Source organism: Scomber japonicus, chromosome 18 (assembly GCF_027409825.1).
Source record: "Scomber japonicus isolate fScoJap1 chromosome 18, fScoJap1.pri, whole genome shotgun sequence".
Classification (NCBI taxonomy): Eukaryota; Metazoa; Chordata; class Actinopteri; order Scombriformes; family Scombridae; genus Scomber; species Scomber japonicus.
Window position 1 is genome coordinate 29,236,748 of NC_070595.1, and position 21,673 is coordinate 29,258,420.

At 45.2% G+C, this 21,673-nt stretch overlaps 1 protein-coding gene and 1 long non-coding RNA gene across 2 annotated transcripts in view; both read right to left on the minus strand.

Annotated features, from left to right (window-relative positions):
* Positions 1–7,648: 7,648 nt before the first annotated feature.
* LOC128378619 (uncharacterized) lies at positions 7,649–11,898 on the minus strand. The gene is made up of 4 exons (XR_008323366.1): positions 11,797–11,898; positions 11,557–11,590; positions 8,791–8,819; positions 7,649–7,703 (listed from the first exon to the last, which is right to left on the minus strand). It is a non-coding gene; the product is annotated as an uncharacterized LOC128378619 (long non-coding RNA).
* A 5,169-nt stretch (positions 11,899–17,067) lies between these two features.
* spns1 (SPNS lysolipid transporter 1, lysophospholipid) overlaps positions 17,068–21,673 on the minus strand; it is a 17,157-nt gene continuing 12,551 nt past the window's right edge. Inside the window, 1 exon segment of the mRNA XM_053338988.1 lies at positions 17,068–17,367. Coding sequence (XP_053194963.1) covers positions 17,068–17,367 — 300 coding nt within the window.

The following is a 21,673-nucleotide window of genomic DNA, read 5'->3' on the forward strand; positions in this document are numbered from 1 at the left end:
GGGCTAGCTCATCATCAGCTGAAAGGAAAAAAAAACAAAATAACTGAGCGATCGTTGCTTCGGGACAAAAACGTGGCTGAGCTTGTGTGAACTTACTGGTGGTTGGTTGACGTAGTTACCATCATCATCGTCACTCGATTCTTCAGGTGTTGTTGCTGCTGGAAAACAAGACATCACAATCAACTAATATAGAATATATATATATACACAGAAGGAAGAATGGAAGGACAGATGGGAGAAAGGACAGAAGGAAGAAAGGGAGGAAGGAAGGACAGATGGAAGGAAGGACAGAAGGAAGAAAGGGAGGAAGGACAGATGGAAGGAAGGACAGAAGGAAGAAAGGGAGGAAGGACAGAAGGAAGAAAGGAAGTAGGAAGGACAGAAGGAAGAAAGGGAGGAAGGGCAGATGGAATGAAGTCAGGAAAGAAGGAAGAAAGAAAGGATAAAAGGAAGTAGGAAGGACAGATGGAAGAAAGAAAGGAAAGAAGGAAGAAAGAAAGGATAAAAGGAAGTAGGAAGGACAGATGGAAGGAAGGACAGAAGGAAGAAAGGGAGGAAGGACAGATGGAAGGAAGGGAGGAAGGACAGATGGAAGGGAGGAAGGACAGATGGATGGAAGGGGGAAGGACAGATGGGAGGAAAAATTAAAGAAAGGAAGGAAGGAAGGAAAGAAGGAACAGTCAAAAGAGACGGGGTCAATTTGACCCGGGAGGACGACAGGAGGGTTAATGCTACTTCTCATGAAAACAGAAACATTTAACTTCCAACTCACTGTGCAGCACTTCCACATTCAGATAGTCTCCAGTCCCATCATCCTCATCATCATCATCCTCCTCCTCCTCCTCCTTGTTCTCCTCGTCCTTCACAACTGAGAGAAGAAGAAGAAGAAGAGTTACGAGAGAACAGTTACGTAATGTACAGGTACAGTTGTGTAAATACATGAATTGTATTTATATAGCAGCACTGCATTAAAATGACAACAGTGTTTAAAGGAAACTGCATCAGCGCCCATATGAGCCAACTCACCATTCTCGTAATCATGTTGAGTATCTGTGGATGAAAGCAAACAGTCAGCCTGAGTTCCTTCACTAATTAAACCCATTAACAGACCAGTACAGTTCCATGTAGACCATGATCCTCCATCTCCTCCCTCCATAACCAAAGCTCAGAGGTCTTGGTATAATGTACACTGCTCAAAAAGATGAAGGGAACACTTAAATAACACATTGGATGTTGAAGAACGAATTATTGAAGTTGAAAATCGTTACTGATGTACATTATATAATCAGCTGAGATCAAAATGATGCAATGACGGTCAATGAAAACCAAAAACGACCCATTGAGGACTGGATTCAAAATCACACCAGAAATCACAGCTGATCCAACTTCCGTGATCCGTGTCAATTTCATCTCAGATGTGTGTTTGGAACTATTGCGCCAGGAGGAACCAGGACCTACTGCACCAGGAGGAACCAGGACCTACTGCACCAGGAGGAAACAGGAACCACTGCGCCAGGAGGAACCAGGAACCACTGCGCCAGGAGGAACCAGGGCCTACTGCACCACTGTATGGTCTGACAGTCTCTGAGCTTTTCATCCCGGTATCTAGCAGCAGTCACGGTGGCTGTGCTCCTCCTGTTCCTCCTGCTGCGGGGTTGACGTCCTTCTACGGTCCTGTCCGGCTCTCGTGGAGTAACAGCCGGTCTCCTGGTATCTCCTCCATGTTCTGGAGACTGTGCTGGGACACACTGCAAACCTTCGTGCAACGTATGGATGTACCATCCTGGAGGAGCTGGACTACCTGAGAACCTGATTGGGCTGAAGGTTCCCTTTTTTTTGGGGGGGGGGGGCTCTTGCTTTTGCCTCTTCATTGCACCTGTTGTCACTTTCATTTGCACTAAAGCAGCTGAAACTGATTCACCATCATTTGTGCTTCATAAAACCTCCCTGAAGTTTAACTGACTGTGTTCCCTTCAGCAGTGTATTTATAATTTGGTCATTTTACTTACCGAGGATTTAAATGACCGTGACCAGAAATGTGACACATGATCCAAATCACAAGCTGTTCATTTGTCCATTTTTATGAAGTTGCAGCAAATTTTCAAACTCTAGAAAATATTGCAAAGAGTTTTTGAATGTGTCCAATTCAGTTTCCACAAGTCCACTGATCCTCAGTCCTTCCTGAGCAGAACTAGTGATGCAGCGTTCATCCTTTCTTTTCCTTTATCTGTTTTTCTTTCTTATTACTCATTACTGTCACTGAATAAAAAAAGTGTGATTGAATAATAAATAAATGTGCTTGTTTTTATCATTTATAAACTGATCTCAGTTCCTGGATGATAAACTCTTTGTGTGTGTTTGTGGTACCTGAACTGTGCGTTGAGGCTCGGCTCGGAGGATTGTTGGGAGGAGCGTCGCCATCGGCCAAAACTAATCTACACCAACCAGAGAAGAAGACATGATCAGATCAGACTTACAGATAAACAACACAGAAAGAAGAAGAAGAAAAAAACCAAGCGGATGCAGCAGAGAGGAAACCTACATGTAGTCTGGGTCAGTGTAGCTCCCAGGGTTCACATACGGTACTGCAGGACAGAAAGCACATTAACATCACAAACTGAAACAAGACCACGACCCAAACAAGTCTTACAACAAACTTCTCCCAGTTTTAACCCTCCTGTGGTCCTTGAGTCAAGGGAGGAAGGAAGGAAGAAGGAAAGGAGGAAGGAAGGGATGGAGGAAGAAAGGATGGAAGGGAGGAAGGAAGGAGGGAAGGAAGGCTGGACAGAGGAAAGAAGGAAGGGAGGAAGGTAGGGGAAGGAAAGAAACAGAGAAGGAGGGAGGAAGGAAGGAAAGGAAGGAAGGATGTGAAGGAAGGACGGAAAGAACGACAGAGAAAAGAAGGAAAGGAGGAAGGTAGGGGGGGGAGAAAGAGAAGGAGGGAGGGAGGGAGGGAAGAAGGGAGGAAGGAAGGAGGGAAGGAAGGCTGGACAGAGGAAAGAAGGAAGGGAGGAAGGTAGGGGAAGGAAAGAAACAGAGAAGGAGGGAGGAAGGAAGGGAAGGAAGGAAGGATGTGAAGGAAGGACGGAAAGAACGACAGAGGAAAGAAGGAAAGGAGGAAGGTAGGGGGGGGAGAAAGAGAAGGAGGGAGGGAGGGAGGGAAGAAGGAAGGAAGGCTGGACAGAGGAAAGAAGGAAGGGAGGAAGGTAGGGGAAGGAAAGAAAGAGAGAAGGAGGGAGGAAGGAAGGGAGGAAGAGGGAAGGAAGGAAAGGAAGGAAGGATGTGAAGGAAGGACGGAAAGAACGACAGAGGAAAGAAGGAAAGGAGGAAGGTGGGGGGGGAGAAAGAGAAGGAGGGAGGGAGGAAGGAAGGAGGGAAGGAAAGAAGAAGGGAGGGAGGAAGGACAGACAGAAGGAAGGAAGGAACAGTAAAAACAAACAGGGTAAATTTGACCCGGGAGGACGACACGAGGGTTAAAGGCTTAATTAACATATTCAACATAGAAAGTTAATGTAATAAATTTGCATACATTTTGAATTTGTATCATTATTACAGTAAACATGACCACACAGCAGGGGAAGCAACCTTTGTGACATGGAGTGCCAGTTTTAATGTTAATGAGTGTGCCATAATCAACAATTAGTTAAAAAAATACAAAATACAAAAACATCCATATATGCCACATGTAGTCATGGGCCGGTATGAGATTCTGGCGGTATGATAACCATAAGTAATAATATCACGGTTTCATGGTATGGTGGTATTGTGATTACAGCTCTAAAATGTTCCTAAAAGGAAGTTGATGTTAATTTAACCTGAATCTGTAATGACAGTGTAAGGGGTCGTGATACTCTACGCTGCAGCTGCACCACCTGAGGGATTTCTGACCAGCACTTCCTGTCTTTGACCAGCACTTCCTGTCTTTGACCAGCACTTCCTGTCTTTGACCAGACAGAAAACAGCTCATACCTCAGGAACGGTATGACAGAACATTTGGCAGTTTCGGTTATTGTGGCTTTTTCAAATCGCGGTGAACCTTGAACACGGTTATCATCCTATGCCTACTCATGGAAGAACATTTTAAAGATATGTTTCTATTATTATTTACAGGAAGGAAGGAAATGTATGTATATGATATCAGACTGCTGCTGTCCACATGCAACATCAGGAAGCTGACTGATGTATGTATTTATTTTAATGCAGTTTGCTCCTCCCTCTCCACGGACTGACGCGCTGTAAATTGGAGCAGGATGACACCCAGAGGTGATTTATTTAGAGAAGTCCTTGCTATTACAAAGATGCTGGACCTTTGCTTTCTATTATAATGTAAAAAAAACAACAAAGCTAGCGGCTCTGTGCTCACAACGTGTGTCTCTGCTGCAGCGGTGCACTTTTACACACCTCGCTTCAACTTGTGCTGCAGCTCAGGCCAAGTCCACACGTACCAAAACTATCTTTTCCCCTCCGTGTTCCCCGGCATCGTTTCAAGAATATTTGCGTATAAACAGATCCATCGCAACACGACTCAACACGCTACTTCATATTCCAGCCTATAGGCGGCGCTGTTTCAGTTTCAGAAATTCACCAAAAACAGAGAGGAAGAGACGGAGCATGCGCATAAAGCTTGAGCGCTGTTTACAAATCGGCAGTAGAAGTAGCTCGAGGGGTGTGGCGATGACATCATCGAAACGCAGGTATGCGTCTTCACCATCCAAACAAACACTCAAGGGCTGCGTTAGCGAATGTTTCCACCCTGGGACCAGGTTTCAGAAAGCTTCGTTTCCACCCTGGGACCAGGTTTCAGAAAGCTTGGTTTCCACCCTGGGACCAGGTTTCAGAAAGCTTCGTTTGGACGATCGGCCGAAATGATGCAAAACATCTGCGTTTAAACTAAAAAGCGTCTCCGTGGTGATGATGGACCCGTAGTCTGAATCACAACCTGCCTGTGAACCTTTCTGCTTTCCTTCTGGTTTCTCCGTACATCGTTCAGCAGTAACTCATCAGACAGACAGCTGGAGCTCGTGTTTGACACCGCTGTTCACAGGACGCTATAGTTCATGTGCAGACGCTCACATTGTTACATACATCCCAACTCTCTCTGGGAGTTCTGGGAGTCTCCTGCATATTCCCTGACGTCCGCATCTGAGATCCAATCTCCCGGAATCTGGAGTGAGCGAGCAAGAGCGCGCACTAGAGGGTGATGCGTGTGTGTGTGATAGTGTGACTATCAGTGCAGCGCGTGTGAGAGCAAAGCGTCTTTATAGCTCTGTGTTACCGCTTATTAGACCGATCACATCGCACCTGTCAACTAAAGAAGACAGACCACGCATGGAGCAGGTGTACGGAAGAGGATTAGGGGGGAAAAAGTGAGTTCTGACTTTTTTCTCAGAAAGTCAGAATTCTGAGTTTAAAGTCAGAACTCACTTTTCCCCCACAGTGGCCCTGATCCTCTTCCGTACGGGTGCCATGGTTAACAGGTGAGTTTAAATGCTGCCGAGAGGAAACTGCTTTTGCCAGAGTGTCAGTGACTTCTGGCTCTAAGGAGTCAGCAGGATAAAGACCCTGAACAAAGAGTCCTGACTGTCGTGGACATGTTTATGGTAAAGTTGCAGGAATCTCATATAACAAATAAAAATGATTTCAGGTTTGTGTTTTTTTATAGTGGCGTCCTGCTGGGAGTGTTGGTTCATTACAGAGGAAACAAACTGACTGCTAATGGAAAATGTTAATGTGTCGTTACCATCTGGTGAATTCTCGTAACTCGGGATACTTTCTGTAGAAAAAAACAAAAACACAAAGACAGGTCAGACTGATGTGTGTGAAAGTGAGAAGCTAGAAAAGTGTGTAAACCAGGGGGGTCAAACATGCGGCCCGTGGGCCAGAACAGGCCCACCGAGGGATCCACTTCGGCCCACTTTCCTTCCTGTGTTCTTTTCCTTCCTTACTTTCTTCATTCTGTTCTTCCTTCCTCCCTACCTTCCCTTTTTCATTTTTTTCATTCCTTCCATCTGTCCTTCCTCCCCTTCTTCCTTCCATCTGTCCTTCCTCCCCTTCTTCCTTCCATCTGTCCTTCCTTCCTCCCTACCTTCCTTTTTTCCTTTCTTCCTTCCATCTGTCCTTCCACCCTTTCTTCCTTCTGTCTGTCCTTCCTTCCTTCCAGGACACTGGAAGGAAGGACAGGAAGAAAGGAAGAAAGGAAGGAAGGGCAGATGGAAGGAAGGAAGGAAGGGCAGATGGAAGGAAGGAAGGAAGGGCAGATGGAAGGAAGGAAGGAAGGACAGAAGGAAGGAAGGAAAGAAGGAAGAAAGAAAGGAAGGGCAGATGGAAGGAAGGATGGAAGGAAGGACAGATGGAGGAAGGAAAGAAGGAAGAAAGGAAGGAAGGGCAGATGGAAGGAAGGAAGGAAGGGCAGATGGAAGGAAGGAAGGAAGGACTGATGGAAGGAAGGACAGAAGGAAAGAAGGAAGAAAGGAAGGAAGGGCAGATGGAAGGAAGGACAGAAGGAAGGAAGGACAGAAGGAAGGAAGGACAGATGGAAGGAAGGAAAGAGGGAAGAAAGGAAGGAAGGGCAGATGGAAGGGAGGACAGATTGAATGAAGGAAGGAAAAAAGGAAGGACAAATGAAGGAATGACAGGATGGCAAGCGGGCCGGATTGCACCCCTCGGCATTTGCAGGTGTTGTGATCCTTCTCAGCCACCGTACAACTTTAACACTTTAAAACACGGAGCAGAAGGAAGTCATAGAAGAAGAAATATCTCACCAGTTTCTGTCGGGGTTACAGGTCGCTGTCGACGCTGAGTTCCAGGATCAGAGGAATGAGGACTGAAAAATAAAAACGTTTCTAGATGACCAAGATACATTTTATTATCCCAAATATTAAATATTTTGAAAGAAACTATTTGATAAATTTGAGCTTTTGCAGCGATTTTTCAAATGTAACTAAAATTGTAATCATGGAAATTTCCAAAAGCAGTAATGTAATAGATTACAATTATTTACATTTTGTAATTAAATTACGTCGTTACATGTAATTCGTTACTCCCCAACACTGCAGACAGACAGACACACACACACACACACAGAGAGACACACAGAGACACACACACACACAGAGACACACACACACACACACACACACACACACACAGACAGACACACACACACACACAGACAGACACACACACACACACAGACAGACACACAGACACACAGACAGACACACACACACACACAGACAGACACACAGACAGACAGACAGACACACACACAGACAGACAGAGATAGACACACAGACAGACACACACACACACACAGAACTACAGACACACACACACACACAGACAGACACACACACACACACAGACAGACACACAGACACACAGACAGACACACACACACACACAGACAGACACACACACACACACACAGACAGACACACAGACAGACAGACAGACACACACACACACACACACACACAGACAGACAGACAGACACACACACACACACACACACACACACAGACCAATCCACTCACTAACTGGTCTTCCAGTGGTTGCAACCAGTGATCCGTGTTAGTTACCATGGTTACAAACCCCCCCCCCCCCCCCCCCCTGCAGGTGTGTTTGGTTATAAAAACTAACTTACAAAGGTGACAGCAGGGCGGAGGGGGAACGGAGGGAGCTCACATCTGTGGTTGGTTGAGCTGCAGTTCAACAGAAAGTCACATTCATCGTCATCTTCATCGTCATCGTCATCATCATCATCATCATCATCGTCATCATCATCATCATCATCATCGTCGTTACAGACAATCAATGCAGCATCATCAGCATAGAGACATATAACCACACTGACTCTCACTGATAATGTCTTTCTAAGTGAATGTGAGCTGTCCTTCCATCTGTCCTTCTTCCCTTTCTTCCTTCTGTCCTTCCTTCCATCTGTCCTTCCTCCCTTTCTTCCTTCCATCAGTCCTTCCTCCCTTTCTTCCTTCCATCTGTCCTTCCTCCCTTTCTTCCTTCTGTCCTTCCTTCCATCTGTCCTTCCTCCCTTTCTTCCTTCCATCTGTCCTTCCTCCCTTTCTTCCTTCCATCTGTCCTTCCTCCCTTTCTTCCTTCTGTCCTTCCTTCCATCTGTCCTTCCTCCCTTTCTTCCATCTGTCCTTCCTACTTCCTTTTATCCTTTCTTTGTTCCTTCCTCCCTTTCTTCCTTCCATCTGTAGTACCTTTATGTAGCTGAAATGTTTTACACACTTTTCAGGCAGATTTAACCCTCCTGTTGTCCTCGAGTCAAGGAAGGAAGGGAGGAAGAAGGAAGGAAAGGAGGGAGGAAGGACGGAGGGAAGGAAGGAAGGGAGGAAAGGAAAGGAGGGAAGGACGGAGGAAAGAAGGAAGGGGGAGGGAGGGAGAAAGGAAAAGAGGAAGAGAGGAAGGAAGGAAAGAAGGACAGAGGAAAGAAGGAAGGTAGGGGGAGGAAAGAAAGAGAGAAGGAGGGAGGGAGGAAAGAAAGAAAGGAAGGAAAGAAGAAGGGAGGGAGGGAGGAAGGAAGGAAGAAAGGGAGATGGAGGAAGGAAAGAAGGAAGGGAGGAAAGAGAGAGGAAGGAAAGAAAGAGAGAAGGAGGGAGGGAGGAAGGACAGATGGAAGGAAGGAAGTAAGGAAGAAAGGAAGGAAGGAAGGAAGGAAGAGTCAAAACTGACAGGGTCAATTTGACCCAGGAGGACGACACGAAGGTTAAGTGAATGAATTATAAATGAAAGCAAACAAACAACACCTAAATGTTTCAGACTTACCTGAGTGGATGACCCTGAAATCAGTGGAGCTGAATGAAAGAAAGAGAAGAGACACCAAATATATAGCTGCTGCTCACACTTAAATATGAAGCGTCCGTCCACACCAAGAACTATAACTACAAATATATAGCTTTATTGTTCTCAAGTGGATGTTGGAGTCCACACTATTATCTATCAGAACTAGGGCTGTCAGCGTTAACGCGAAGAAAGGGGGATGGAGGACAGAAGGAAGGACGGGAGGAAGGAAGGATGGAAGAAAGAAGTAAGTAAGGAAGGAAGGTTGGATGGAGGGAGGGAGGAAGGAAGGAAGGAAGGACAAAGGAAAGAAGGAAGGACGGAGGAAAGAAGTAAAGGATGGAAAGAAGGTAGGAGGGAGGGAGGGAGGGAGGGAGGGAGGACAGAGGAAAGAAAGGAAGGAACGACAGAAGGAAGAAAGGGGGATGGAGGACAGAAGGAAGGAAGGGAGGAAGGGAGGAAGGAAGGATGGAAGAAAGAAGTAAGTAAGGAAGGAAGGTAGGATGGAGGGAGGGAGGAAAGAAGGTAGGAGGAAGGAAGGAAGGAAAGAAGGACAGAGGAAAGAAGGAAGGACGGAGGAAAGAAGGCAGGAGGGAGGGAGGAAGGAAGGAAGGAAGGAAGGAAGGACAGAATTTGACAGACATAAAATCATAATTTGCATCAGTAAAGCCTCAAAGGGATATTTATTCATTATTTTATGTATTTATTAGGGCTGTCAGCGTTAATCGCGATTAGATTAATGCAATCCATAACGCATTAATGTTTTTTTAATCTCATTTTAATGTTGCAAGCCTTTTTGTCCCTTCTACTCCCCCGTAGACGGCTCCTCTAGCTGTAGCGCTATGCTTTGAAGTGGCCTCCTGCAGTAAACCTACCGCGGCCCAGTTTCCTTCTTCCTCTTTTCCTTCCTTTCTTCCTTCCTTCCTTCCCTCCGGTCTTTTCTTCTTTCTTATCCCTCTTTTCCTTCCTTCCTCTTTTCCTTCCTACCTTCCTTTCTCCTTTCCTCCTTTCCTCCTTCCTTCCTTCCCTCCGGTCTTCTCTTCTTTCTTATCCCTCTTTTCCTTCCTACCTTTCTTTCTCCCTTCCTCCTTGTCTTCTATTCCTTCCTTCCTTCCTTCCTTCCTTCCTTCCTTCCTTCCTCCTTTCCTTCTCTCCGGTAGACGGCTCCTCTAGCTGTAGCGCTATGCTTTGAAGTGGCCTCCTGCAGTAAACCTACCGCGCTGATGGAAAGTAAGAGAGCTACTGGACTTTTGAACGGCTTGTTTAACTTTAAAACACTTCCAGACGCTTCAGTTGACAAGTCAAAAGTAAAATGCAACCTGTGTCAAACGGAGTTTAACTACCACCGGAGTACGTGGAGTTTGAGTTAGCACCTCCACGCTAAACACCCAGGTGCAGCCAAGCCAGCCTCAGCTCCACCAAAGGACCATTTTGGAGTGTGGGAGTCGCAGCAGAGCCGTGATTGATTCCCAGTTAAGACACTCTGGTAAGAAATGCTTTACATTATGGGCTTAAAACTGCCTTCAAATGGAAAATAACAGGATTTTAAACATGCAATTCAAAACGCCATTAATCGTGATTAAGTATGGAAATTCTGCGATTAATCTCGATTAAAAAAATTAATCGTATGACAGCCCTAATCAGAATCCTTCCTATAAACATTTACAGTAACATTTCAAAACCTGCAAATATTCTCCTAATTCTGACTTTATTAATGTCTCAGTATTTGTAGTAAAGCAGCTTTTCTCTCTCAGCACAGACTCAGAGGTGATTTCTTTAGAGAGGTTTGTCTCTGTTTATTATACAAACATGTTGGAGCTTTGTTATATTATAAAGTGATATAAATCTCATATGTTCAGATGTGAGCTCATACTGTGAGTCTCTGCTCCAACATGAGCTGCTGTGGGTCTGAAATACTTCTGATCATCACACTGAATCAGCACCAAGCCTGTCAACACTTCTGCTTTTCCTTTTATTTCTCTGTATAATTGCTGTTTGTAGCTGTATTTTACAGTACATGGCAATATTTTTGCAGTATTTAACAGTATTTTGCAGTATTTTTGCAGTATTTTTGCAGTATTTAACAGTATTTTTGCAGTATTTAACAGTATTTTGCAGTATTTTTGCAGTATTTAACAGTAGTTTTGCAGTATTTAACAGTATTTTGCAGTATTTTTGCAGTATTTTTGCAGTATTTAACAGTATTTTTGCAGTATTTAACAATATTTTGCAGTATTTTTGCAGTATTTAACAGTATTTTTGCAGTATTTCACAGTATTTTGCAGTATTTTTGCAGTATATAACAGTATATAACAGTATATAACAGTATTTAACAGTATATAACAGTATTTAACAGTATTTAACAGTATATAACAGTATTTAACAGTATTTAACAGTATATAACAGTATATAACAGTATTTAATAGTATTTTTGCAGTATTTTATGCATTATATATAAACAGTATTTTTGTGTCTGAAATCCTTCTGATCATCACACTGAATCAGCACCAAGCCTTTCAACATTTCTGCTTTTCCTTTTATTTCCCTGTTCCAACATCCAGCAGTAGCAGCTCATCTATATCTATGTTCATTAACCAGCAGCTGACAGACAGGAAGTCAGAGTTCATAGTGTGGACGCTCACATTGTTGTCTTTATAGTTATAGTTCTTAGAGTGGACGGACCTGTAAGCCGTATTAATGCACTAAAGAAATATCAGTTTTTTAATGTCTGTATTTAAATGAAAGACTTACGGCATGTAAATCTCTGAAGCTTGCCTGATAGAGACTGGTGGGAGGAAGCAGAAAAATATCAATCATTTTAAATGTTTCACTCTCCGCAGCTAAAACCAGTAATCACAGTCACTTATGATAACTATCGAAAGTGTGAAAACTTTTATCTGAAACTGTTTCTTTAATACGGACCAACGTGAAAACCACAGGAAGTCACAGTGAACACACACAGCAGCTGTTAACCTCACAACATCGACTCACCCTGAGGACCGCTGTTCCTGCAGTTGAGACAGACGATGACCAGGACGATGCTGGAGAGGAAGACGGCCACCGTCAGGACCAGGAGGAGCCAGGAGAACTCCATGGTTCATCTAAAGAGGACAGGGGAGGACATTAGGAGAGGGGAGGACAGGGAAGGACATTAGGAGAGGAGATTAGGAGAGGAGAGGACAGGGGAGGAGATTAGGAGAGGAGAGGACAGGGGAGGACATTAGGAGAGGGGAGGACATTAGGAGAGGAGAGGACATTAGGAGAGGGGAGGACATTAGGAGAGGGGAGGAGATTAGGAGAGGGGAGGACATTAGGAGAGGAGAGGACAGGGGAGGACATTAAGAGAGGGGAGGACATTAGGAAAGGGGAGGAGAGAGGAGGACATTAGGAAAGGGGAGGAGAAGGGAGGACAGGGGAGGACATTAGGAGAGGAGAGGACAGGGGAGGACATCAGGAGAGGGGAGGACATTAGGAGAGGGGAGGACATTAGGAGAGGACATTAGGAGAGGGGAGGACAGGGGAGGACATCAAGAGAGGGGAGGACAGGGGAGGACATCAAGAGAGGAGAGGACAGGGGAGGACATTAGGATTAGGACATCCATCATTCATCTATCCATCTATCCTAGTAATGTGTTGACTAATGGTTGCAGCTCATTATGAGACTTTAACACATTATATATACACATATAGTTTTTTACAGAATGATTATGTATTTATCTCTTTTCATTTTGAACGGAACAATGAACAGAAGGAAAACCAGGTTAGAGAAGTGAAGCCGCGTGCTGCTGCTGGGTTTTTTCCCTTTCCTGCATCACAAGAAACATGATGATTATCTGTGAGCTGATCACAGAGCTGCGTCACACAGGAAGGAAAACCATCCGACACGTGGTTCCACTGGCTGGCTGACTGACTGACTGACTGACTGACTGACTGAGTTACTGTCTGACTGACTGACTGAGTTACTGAGTTACTGAGTTACTGACTGACTGACTGAGTTACTGACTGACTGACTGACTGACTGACTGAGTTACTGACTGACTGAGTTACTGACTGACTGACTGAGTTACTGAGTTACTGACTGACTGACTGACTGAGTTACTGAGTTACTGACTGACTGACTGACTGACTGACTGACTGAGTTACTGAGTTACTGACTGATTGACTGAGTTACTGACTGACTGAGTTACTGACTGAGTTACTGACTGAGTTACTGACTGACTGACTGACTGACTGACTGAGTTACTGACTGAGTTACTGACTGACTGACTGACTGACTGAGTTACTGACTGAGTTACTGACTGACTGACTGACTGACTGAGTTACTGACTGACTGACTGAGTTACTGACTGACTGACTGACTGACTGAGTTACTGACTGACTGACTGAGTTACTGACTGACTGACTGACTGACTGACTGACTGAGTTACTGACTGACTGACTGAGTTACTGAGTTACTGACTGACTGAGTTACTGACTGACTGAGTTACTGACTGACTGAGTTACTGACTGACTGACTGACTGACTGAGTTACTGACTGACTGACTGACTGACTGAGTTACTGAGTTACTGACTGACTGAGTTACTGACTGACTGACTGAGTTACTGAGTTACTGACTGAGTTACTGACTGACTTACTGACTGACTGAGTTACTGACTGACTGAGTTACTGACTGACTGACTGAGTTACTGAGTGAGTTACTGACTGACTGAGTTACTGACTGAGTTACTGACTGACTGGTACAGCTTATCTTCTTTAAGATGGTACAGAAGAAGAAGAAGAAGAAGAAGAAGAAGAAGAAGCAGAAGCAGAAGCAGAAGAAGAAGAAGAAGAAGAAGAAGAAGAAGAAGAAGAAGAAGACTTTGTTTCTTCGTCTTCACAGGGATCCAAACCAGACTAGAGTGAGGACAGGCGGCCATCTTGAGTCTTGGCTCCATCTTTATACTCCTTTTCTTGTTTTTTCACCATTACAGTAAAAAAACACCCAAAGATTTGAAAAAGCAGCCAATAGAAATGAGCGAAATAAGGTCAAAGATATGGAAAGGAAGCGTGACAGGAAGAGATGAAGTGATGCAGGGGATCTGATCAAATGGATGAAGCGTGGATGACACCGCTGAGAGATAACACCAAGACACAAAGATGACTGACTAAAGTTCAAAAGTTAAAAAGCTTCTTCTCTTTCAACAGCAGCTGCAACTGTTTCAAAATGAAGAAACTCATTATTTTAAATTTAGAATAATAATAAAAATGATTTAAGAATAAAGAAATGTGTTTAACCCTCCTGTTGTCCTTGAGTCAAGGAAGGAAAGGTGGAAGAAGGAAGGAAAGGAGGGAGGGAGGGAGGGAGGGAGGAAAGAAAGGAGGGAAGGAAGGAAGGGTGGAGGAAGGGAATGAAGGAAGGAAAGGAGGGAGGAAGTAAGGAAAGAAAGGAGGGAGGGAAGGAAGGAAAGAAAGGAGGGAGGGAGGGAGGGACGGAGGGAGGGAGGAAAGAAAGAAAGGAGGGAGGGAGGGAGGGAGGGAGGGAGGGAGGGAGGAGGAAAGGAAGGAAGGAAGGACAGAAGGAAGGAAGAAAGGAAGGGAGGAAGGAAGGGAAGAAGGGTGGAAAGAAGGAAGGATGGAAGGAAAGGAAGGAAGGGTGGAAAGAAGGAAGGAGGGAAGGAAAGGAAGGAAGGAAGGACAGAAGGAAGGAAGGAAAGAAGGAAGGACAGAAGGAAGGAAGGGTGGGGGAAGGGAATGAAGGAAGAAGGGAAGGGAGGAAGGAAGGAGGGAAGGGAGGAAGAAAAGAAGGATGGAGGGAGGAGGAAGGAAGGACAGAAGGAAGGAAGAAAGGAAGGGAGGAAAGAAGGAAGGGAGGAAGGAAAGTAGGGAGGAAAGAAGGGAGGAAAGAAAAGAAGGGAGGAAGGAAAGAAGGAACAGACTTTTCCTTCATCGTCACCATGAGGTCAAAGGTTACTCGATGGTTTCTGTCTCTAAGGTTCTCTTAATGTGAGGGTTAAAGCAGGGGGGTCAAACAGGCGGCCCGTGGGCCAGAACCGGCCCGCTGAGGGGTGCAATCCGGCCCACCTTCCTTCCTGTGTTCTTTTCTCTGTCCTTCCTTCCTTTCTTGGTTCCTTTCTTCCTTCCATCTGTCCTTCCTACCTTTCTTCCTTCCATCTGTCCTTCCTACCTTTCTTCCTTCCTTCCATCTGTCCTTCCTCCCTTTCTTCCTTCCTTCCATTTGTCCTTCCTACCATTTGTCCTTCCTACCTTCCGTTTTTCCTTTCTTCCTTCTGTCCTTCCTTCCTTCCATCTGTCCTTCCTACCTTTCTTGGTTCCTTTCTTCCTTCCATCTGTCCTTACTCCCTTTCTTCCTTCTGTCCTTCCTCCCTTCCTTACATCCATCTGTATGTCTGTCCTTCACTGTCTGTCTTTCCTACCTTTCTTCCCTCCTCCTCTCCTTCCCTCCTTCCTTTTGCCTGTCTGTCTTTCCTTCCTTCCTTCCTTCCTTCCTTCCTTCCATCTTTTTAATGATCCGGCCCAGGTCAGATCAGATTGGTCTGTATGTGGCCCTCGAATGATAATGAGTTTGACTCCTCTGGGTTAAAGGATCAGGATGTGACGTTTAATACCTTTAATAAAGTACATTATTCATACTCATCAACCAGCTGCTGTTATTTGATATTCAGTAAGAACAAAAACCCACCTGACACATAAATCTGGAACTTTTCTCTCATTTTTGAATTTTTGTGAAGTTTTATGACTTTGGGGAAATGACACGATGTTACGTTAAGTTTGGTAACTTCTGGTTTAATCTTAAATAATGCAGCGAAATGTACCTCAAACTGTACTACAGTAAAGTACTAGTACCTCAAACTGTACTACAGTAAAGTACTAGTACCTCAAACTGTACTACAGTAAAGTACAAGTACCTCAAACTGTACTACAGTAAAGTACCTCAAACAGTACTACGGTAAAGTACAAGTACCTTAAACTGTACTACGGTAAAGTACTAGTACCTCAAACTGTACTACAGTAAAGTACTAGTACCTCTAACTGTACTACAGTAAAGTACAAGTACCTCAAACTGTACTACAGTAAAGTACTAGTACCTCTAACAGTACTACAGTAAAGTACTAGTACCTCAAACTGTACTACAGTAAAGTACTAGTACCTCTAACAGTACTACAGTAAACTACTAGTACCTCTAACTGTACTACAGTAAAGTACTAGTACCTCTAACAGTACTACAGTAGAGTACTAGTACCTCTAACAGTACTACAGTAAAGTACTAGTACCTCTAACAGTACTACAGTAATCAGGTACTGTGACAGCTGCAGCAGTGACGGTTATTTGCAGGTTTGATGTTTTAACTTGTTCTCTGTAGTTTAAACGTCGACGGCCGCAAACACACGAACCTTCAAACCAGAGTCAGAGTCGCACCAGGAAACTCAGACAGGAAACACTTTAAACACCAGTGAGCTGCTTTTTATAAAACCTGAGGGTAGCTGTGAGTAGAGGGGGTGTAAGTGATCGAAAGTGTGTGTGGGATGTTTTACTTTCAGGTTCAAACGAAAAAAAAAAAAACCTTAATTTTGACTCTTAATGATATTTGTTCTTTCTTCTTTTAACTTTTAACGGTTTCTGCCTCAGAGATCAAAGTATGAGACAAACACGAGCTGGACAGGACATGCTTTGACAGAGCGGACGCCGGGTCGGGTTCTGGACCGGGTTCGGCCCTGCTCTGAAAAACCCTTCACAGCTCGACTTCCTCCATGTGCATCAGATGCATGCTGGGAACCGAGCCGAGGCCGGTCCGTCGCTCAGTGAAGAGAGAAAATGATGGAAAACTCACCGACAGCTGAGAGCAGACAGTGATTGGAGGGACGGCGGCGCGGGTGCGAGGAGGACGGAGGATGTGTGAAGCTTCTTGTCTCCTCTGCAGGATCTGGACCTCATGAGGCGCCTAACCCAACATCCACCATATCTGAAGACTTCTTTTTTTTCTCCTTCTCTTCTGCCTCCGTCGTTCTTCACACTCTGACGGCTGACGCTGTGTCTGATCTGCACCTTTAGACGACCTACTTTGGCGCTTTCCTCTCCTCCCCTCTCTGTCACACACTCTCCTCCTCTAACATCACCCAGCACCCAATCAGCTTCTGACTCACGCCGCTTTTCTCAGGAGCTCAAGTTTTCTGGGTTTTTTTTTTTTAACGTCCTGCCACAGCTCTTCTTGATCTTCTGTCACCTCCCTTAGAGTTTCCTCTCAGAGAGATAACGACTGACCATCAGCTCGGGTCGTGTTTGTCCAGATGAAGCAGAGCATCAGCTTCCTGCAGCTCCACAGAAAACACAGAAAAGTTGTTAAAAAGCAGCTGATGAGTGATGAAGCTGTGACACTGTGACTGTGGCAGGCTGCAGGTGATGAGTGTGGATGTGTGACTCACTAAACCAGCAAGCTGCAAGGCAACCTCACAGCTCTGTTGCAGTGAGCGGGTGCGACTGTGTGGGTTGATGTAACTGCCCTGAACCTGAGCTGTGAGCTGCAAACTGCAACTGGTGGTGGAAATTAGAGAAAAGGAGGAGGCCTGCAGCAGCAACAAAAAAAGTCATTTCACACAAACACCTCGAACCAATCAGACGGTGTAACCGGGTGCTAAAAAGCTGCAGCGCTGTGTGAACGCTGCTGCAACCGTCGCAACATCCTCCCACCTACAAACAGGAAACCACATCGAGGGAAAGGAAGCCGAGTCCTCCTCTCCTCGCTCGGCCTCGTTTCTCCTGTAAAGAGAGAAAACACAGAAGAAGAAGAAGAAGAAGAAGAAGAGGGAGAAGAGGGGCAGCAGATCAGAGAATCCCCCCCCCCCCCGCCCCCCCCATGAACGAGGGAGGAAAACGAGGGAAGACACCTCATGACAAGATTTAAAGTTTCCTTGTATCTAAAGAAGAAGAAAATCGTTTTTAACCCTTTGATGTCTGCTCAAAAACTCAAATCTGTTGAACCCGTTTAACTTTTAGGTCAATGTTCAGCACTTGTATGAGGAATGTAATGCACAGACAGACCATCAGATTGTTCTATGGTTGCTATGGATACAGGTTGTGCCATGGTTGCCATGGATACAGGTTGTGCTGACATCAGAGATCCTGCTGGAGACATTTTTGAAGTTCATGTTTTCGTCTTGTACGTGAACAGAAAGAGTCTCTAACATGTTTCTAATAGAAGTTTAGAAGCAGTGAGGTGTGAATGAGTCTGTAGAGGCTGTAAAACATCACATTTAGTGCTCAACGCTGATACTTAATCCGTGTTTTACGTTGTCACGGCAACACAGAGGAAGGAAAAGCAAAGAAATGATAAAATAGCACTTCCTTGGTGTGAGCTATAAAGGGTTAAGAAACCAAACGAGTGACATCAGCATGAACTCACGTCACCTTGGTTTCGATGTGGAGCAGCTCGGTGTCATTTCTAGTGTATTAAAATGTGAGTATTTTTAAAAAGGGGGGGGGGTGATAATCTGATAAAAAAGGTGTCAAACATGTTTTTTTAAGGTTATTTTTACACTGCAGGATGGAGTGATGACTGTCAGGGTAACTAATAAATGACTTTCATTATTAATTCTTCTGCTTCTCTTCATTCATCCGTTATTAGTCTGGAAATAATGAAAAATGACTTTTAAACTTCCCGGAGTTAAAGGTGACTCATCCCAAAACCTCAAAAACAAACATTGAAAACAAGCTTAACGGCATTTTTGCTTTTGGGGTTTGCGTGTCCCAATGACCCTGGTAGGGTCTCCCATGGCAAACAGGTCCGGGGGGAGGGGCCAGACAAAGGGTAGCTCAAAAAGAGCCTTATGATGAGTTCTATAAATGGTTTTCCGTGTCCCTCGCCCGGATGTGGGTCACCGGGCCCCCCCCCGGAGCCAGGCCTGGGGGTGGGACTCGGTGGCGAGCGCCTGGTGGAGGCCCAGCCGGGCACAGCCCGAAAAGGGGACATGGGTCCCCCCTCCCACAGACCTACCACCAGTGGGGGGATCCTGACTGTTGTTTGTGCCTATGGTCCAAACAGCAGCTCAGAGTATCCACCCTTTTTGGACTCCTTGGAGGGGGTGCTGGAGAGTGCTCCCCCTGGGGATTCCCTCGTTCTGCTGGGGGACTTCACCGCTCACGTTGGTAACGACAGTGAGACCTGGAAGGGTGTGATTGGGAGGAACGGCCCCCCGATCTGAACCCGAGCGGTGTTCTGTTATTGGACTTCTGTGCTTGTCACAGATTGTCCATAACGAACACCATGTTCAAGCATAAGGGGGGGGGGTCCATATGTGCACTTGGCACCAGGACACCCTAAGCCGCAGTTCGATGATTAACTTTGTAGTCGTGTCATCGGACTTGCGGCCGCATGTCTTGGACACTCGGGTGAAGAGAGGGGCGGAGCTGTCAACTGATCACCACCTGGTGGTGAGTTGGCTCCGATGGTGGGGGAGGATGCCGGTCAGACCTGGCAGACCAAAACGTATTGTGAGGGTCTGCTGGGAATGTCTGGCAGAGTCTCCTGTCAGAGAGAGTTTCAACTCCCACCTCCAGGAGAGCTTCGACCACGTACCGGGGGAGGCGGGGGAAATTGAGTCCGAGTGGGCCATGTTCCGTGCCTCCATTGTTAAGGCGGCCGACCGGAGCTGTGGCCGCAATGTGTTGGACACTGGCGGTGAGAGATGCCGTCAGGCTGAAGAAGGAGTCCTATCCTACCCTCACCTATGGTCATGAGCTTTGGGTAGTGACCGAAAGAACAAGATCGTGGGTAAAAGTGGCCGAAATGAGCTTCCTCCGTAGGGTGGCTGGGCTCTCCCTTAGAGATAGGGTGAGAAGCTCAGTTATCCGGAGGGAGCTCGGAGTAGACCCGCTGCTCCTCCACGTCGAGAGGAGCCAGATGAGGAGGCTCGGGCATCTGGTCAGGATGGGTTAGGGCACCCAGGACACGCTGGAGAGACTATATCTCTCAGCTGGCCTGGGAATGCCTCGGGGTCCCCCGGGAAGAGCTGGACGAAGTGTCTGGGGAGTGTACTGTTGCAGCTCCAGTTCAGAGATTTATGGTTCAGAGTCAAACATGTAAAACTTTTAGATTGACCACCGTAAGATTTGGGGTGAATCCGACATAATTACAGAAAAGGATAAATTGCTGTTTTTTTGGGAAAAGAAGTCATGTTGTTTAATATATCGCTTATTTTTTAATAAATTGATTCAAAAGATTAAATGACACGTTTAAAAGAATTAGCAACTTTCCAAATACTTACTGAATTAACTTTATATAAAAATAAAAAAATCCTCCAAAAGTCAGTTTTACATAATTTATGAACCTTTTAAAACCTTTAAACCAGGAGGTCAAACTCATTTTCATTCAAGGAACCAATTTGGTCTGATGTGGTCCGGATAATTAAAAAGAAGAGAGGAAGGTAGAAAGGAAGAAAGGAAGAAATAAGTGTGTGTGTCTCTGTGTGTGTTTGTGTGTGGGTCTGTCACTGTGGGTTACCAGGTGGGGAGTTCTGGTCCTCTGAAATGAGGCCAACCAGGAAGTAACTTAGAGCTGCATTCTATCAAAAGGCCACCAGGGGCGACCGTCTCTATACAAGTCAATGGAGAATTCACCAACTTCTCACTTGATTTCTAACCTCAGTAAACGTTTTCAAAATGTGTTTATGGTCTCAATCGCTAGTTTAAAGCCTTCTTCAATGCAGTATGATGTTCATTTGGGACATTTTGGCCTCCCTGATTTTATATGTGACGATAAAGCAGGGTATGCATTAGGGGGTGGCTACGTCGTGATTGACAGGTTGATTGACCAATGTCCTCGAGATCCAGCCCTCGTAACCATAGCGACCTCCCCGCTCCGCCCATGGCTCCGCCTCATACCCATATAAGTAGAATCCGTGTTTTTATTTTTCCCAGCATGCACCTGAAATGTTCAAGATGGCGCTGCCCAGATTAGAAACTATTGGCTTCCGAGCAGCAGTCCACAAACCAATGGGTGACGTCACGGATGTTACGTCTGTTTCTTTTATACAGTCTGTGTTACACAGAGTCACATGTTCACATCCTGCGCGCACACACACACACAGACACACACACGAAAACATCTTGTCAAATTAATTCTTGTTTAATAATTCAAAAAAAAAGTTGCTAAAATAATCTCAGTTTAACAAACAGATGAGCGTATTAACATTCATTTAAAAGCTTCTTATTTAAATAACCATGGCGACAGATTTACTGCAGTTTTGTGCTCAGTCATCTTTTTCTTTTCTTTTCTTTTCTTTTTCTAACCGTCGCTGAGCTCTCTCTCCGACCCGAGACAATAAACCCTGAACCAGACCCTTCAGCAGATCCTGGAAGCATTATAAACTAAAAACACATTAAAGGATTAAAAACAGACTGCTGGTAAAAAGATGAACAGATGAATTAAAAAAAAAAAAAAAAGAAGGTAAAAATGATTCTTCCCGGTTTCCGACAGCTTGAATCATTATTTCCCATTTCCTGTAAGACGGTTAGTGTCACTGATAAAAGTCAAACACATAAAAACATGACCATGAAAGTGAAAGCTCGCCCCCTGCTGGTTATTGGGGGGGGGGGGAGAAGGGTGCAGGGTTGCAGTCTGGTTTTTGGTTGCTATCGGTGACCGGATGTCAAACTCGTGTGTCACTTCTCTTCAGAGAGTCTCTAGTAGTGAAAAGCTTCCGGAAACGTCTGAGCTCAACGTCCAAAAAAAAACTCCAACATCGTCCGGAGGTAAAAAACCCAAACCTCCAAAAAGTGACAGTGAGCTCCTGAGCAAGGCAAAGAGGAGGGGGGGGGGGGGGGGGGGGGGGGGGTGAGGGGGGGTTATAAAAAGTAATGTCCAAAAGTTTAAAA